This window comes from Chenopodium album, chromosome 14 (assembly GCF_948465745.1).
Source record: "Chenopodium album chromosome 14, dcCheAlbu1.1, whole genome shotgun sequence".
Classification (NCBI taxonomy): domain Eukaryota; kingdom Viridiplantae; phylum Streptophyta; class Magnoliopsida; order Caryophyllales; family Amaranthaceae; genus Chenopodium; species Chenopodium album.
This window is the reverse complement of record NC_137847.1, coordinates 50,596,592-50,599,629: the sequence shown is the minus strand read 5'-3', so window position 1 is coordinate 50,599,629 and position 3,038 is coordinate 50,596,592. Positions and strand designations below refer to the sequence as shown.

The window sequence follows — 3,038 nt, the reverse complement described above, 5'->3', positions numbered from 1 at the left end:
AATCGCCACATAATAAATCGAATTTCATACATAAAAATTATGGACAAAAAAAAACACGAAGAACGAAATTTAAACAAAATTCATACCTAATAAATCGAAATTGATCGAAGCTAACCAAAAAAAAAATTAAAATAAAATAAACAATTGAAACTAACATAAAAAACCTAATTACAAATCTACAAAACAAGACACTAATCTACATTGCATTGACGATCTCTTTGGGAATAACAACTAATTCCATGTTGTAAGAAACAATTTCAATAAAAAAAAAAGAGAAATAAAAGTGAAAAATAATTATAAAAAAAAAAATATAGAGGAGAGAGAAAATGAAAAGGAGAAAAATATAGGAAAAGAAAATTATATTGAAGTATGTGATGATAATTTGGTTCAAAATTATTATAAGAAAGAAAACACATCAGAAGAGAGAGAATTTGGAAGAAGGAAACAAAAAATTTTAAAAAGGAAACAAAGAGCTGTGTTAATTGATTTGAGTTTGAGCTTGTGTTGCACCTATTCTACATGCATGAGGATGCATGTAAGAATATGCCCTTTGCGAGTATATGAATTTAAATTAACGTGCTTTGGTTTTTTCATTTTTTTTTTCTTTTTCTTTTGTACTATATTAAAATAATAATAATAATAATTATAAAAAAAAAAAATCACCACTATCTAAAACGAACTCATTCAATGAAACAATGAAGAAAATTTATCGGTTTACAAACTGTACCGAAAAACGAAAAAAAATACATTAAGCAAAACTGACATGATCTCCTAAGCTAGCTACTACAAACACAAAACATTATTATAAAACATTATTATCGAAGATATCAAAAGAAACGTCAAAATTCATCAAATTCTGACAATAACTATCAATCTCATCTTCACTGCTAGTAGTAGTAGTGCTGCTGCTGTTGGGCTGATACGCCGAGTTAGAAGTACTCAAAGGCGGTGTTGTCTGCTGGCTCGAGCTAGGCGTGGATAACAACGAAGGCATCTTCAAACCCTCCTCATTGTTGCTCATGTTATTATTAGCCGAGTTTAAGCCCAAGGTGTCTAGCAATGAGTCCATTAATGCTTGATAATTACCACTGTCTTGAATATTTACTGCAGCTTCTGAACTGAAGCCTGCAGAATTACTGTTTTGTTGCCACTGATCATTTACCAGAGTAGTTTGTGCTGCGGCTGCAAAGAGTTGCTCATTCGAATTTGAATAACTTGTTGGATATTGCTGCTGCAGCTGATGATTATTATTTATGCTTGTCTTCATTGTGTTGGTTTCGTCGAAAACTGTAGTGTTTGATGGTGTGGTCATAGGGGAGCAAGTTGGTATAGTGTTCTGTACTTGATTATTGTTGTTGTTTATAAATTGGTTTTGAGATAATATTTGATCAGAAGGGTTGGAAAATTGATGTGGTTGAAGATTTTGTAGAAGAATGTTTTGGTTTTGGTTGTTTGAGAGAAGAGAAGCAAGGCTCAAGAGATTGTTCGGGTTAACGAGGCTTTGCAAACCAAGTAATTTCAACAAGTTGAGTTGATCAGAGGAGTTCTGAAGGATAGAGGGGTGGTTGCCGAAGAGGGAAGGAAGGTCTAAGTAGTCTAACCGACGTGTGTGGGTCACGGGATAAATGCCCATCCTTAGCATCCTCTTCCTGATGTGGGTGTTCCAATAATTCTTTATCTCATTATCTGTCCTTCCTGGCAATTTAGCAGCAATTGCTGACCACCTATACAAATAGTGAGAGACAAAGTAAGAAACAGTACAATACCACGTTTAAAATCTGTCTATTTGTTTCTTGGACGTTCTTAAAAACACCTCACCTTTTTTTTTTCAATTTATTCAAGAAAAAATTTAATTAAAAAAGAGACAAAAAAGAAAAACTTACTTATTGCCTAACACACTGTGGAGCTGAATAATGGCTTCCTCTTCTTCAAATGAAAATCTTCCTCTTTTGATATCTGGTCGAAGGTAGTTGGTCCATCGAAGTCGACAGCTCTTTCCACATCTCTCAAGACCTGTATTTACAAAATAATTCGAATTATTAAACAAAAAAAAAAAACTCAACTCATTCAAAAAAATAAGTACTATGTGCAGTTGTGCACCTATTCAACAAATGTCCATTTCCCTTTTTATTCTAGTTTTTCTTAGAAAAAACTCGATATAAAAATGGACACGTATCAAACAGGCGAAATTATACAATTTCGCCATTATAGAGTGCAAAAGACATTCCTCAATGTAAAAATGTAAAACACGAAACAATAAACACGAAAACATACCAGCTTTCTTAGGAAGGGTTCTCCAATTTCCCGGACCATTCTTTTGAATATAATCAATAAGCTTTTGATCTTCCTCAGGTAACCATGGACCTTTCTTAAGTCCATCTCTATCACAACACGGTGCTCTTCCCATATCTTTCGATTTTCGACCGCCTTCTTACTTCTTACGTTACTCTTGTAGAAAAAGATAAACCCTAGATAATAATTTCAATTTTCTCAAGTGTATTAAATTTGTTTAGTTCTTGTCTTTTGAATATTTATCTAAAAGCTTAAAGTTATGACTGCAGGTTATACATGCATAAGGTGGTGTATATATATACGTGTAAAATTAGTGGTGAGAATGCTTAAAATTAAAAAAAGTCAACAAGATTTGTTGCCGTCCTTGGTTAGTCATACAAGCGACGTGTCCCATCTATTTGGGGAAATTGGGGCCTTATAATTATTTTTTCTTAGCAAAAATATTATTTTAATTTTATATTATGATGTCACATAGTTTCCAAAATGAGTATATACGTACATCATATAATTTACTTTTTATTTAATTCTTTTTGTCTTATAATTATTTGGGGGCCACGTAACCCCATGATGTACCTAAATCTATGAAATTCTACGGTTTTTGTTAAGTTCAAAGAGTAGCATTATACTGAAAGCGAGTAAATATACATCTACATTCTACTGTATGTAGCTTTCTAATAATTAGGTCAAAGTTGACTATGGAAAAAATACGTATTTGAAGTAATTAGTCTTCCTCTCTAATACATAGT

At 32.4% G+C, this 3,038-nt stretch overlaps 1 protein-coding gene across 1 annotated transcript; it reads right to left on the bottom strand.

Moving 5' to 3' along the window:
* Positions 1-554: 554 nt before the first annotated feature.
* Positions 555-2,407, bottom strand: LOC145579481 (uncharacterized). The gene is made up of 3 exons (XM_081636728.1): positions 2,275-2,407; positions 1,884-2,013; positions 555-1,724 (listed from the first exon to the last, which is right to left on the bottom strand). Exons 1-3 carry the CDS (start codon positions 2,405-2,407, stop codon positions 803-805), a joined length of 1,185 nt encoding a protein of 394 aa, XP_081492854.1. The 3' UTR covers positions 555-802.
* Positions 2,408-3,038: the final 631 nt, after the last annotated feature.

Coding starts and splice junctions, on each gene's coding strand:
- LOC145579481 (XM_081636728.1), bottom strand. CDS start 2,407: ATGGGAAGAGCACCGTGTTGTGATAGAGATGGACTTAAGAAAGGTCCA. Junction 2,014..2,274: donor AACCCTTCCTAAGAAAGCTG/GTATGTTTTCGT, acceptor TTGTAAATACAG/GTCTTGAGAGATGTGGAAAG. Junction 1,725..1,883: donor CACAGTGTGTTAGGCAATAA/GTAAGTTTTTCT, acceptor CTATTTGTATAG/GTGGTCAGCAATTGCTGCTA.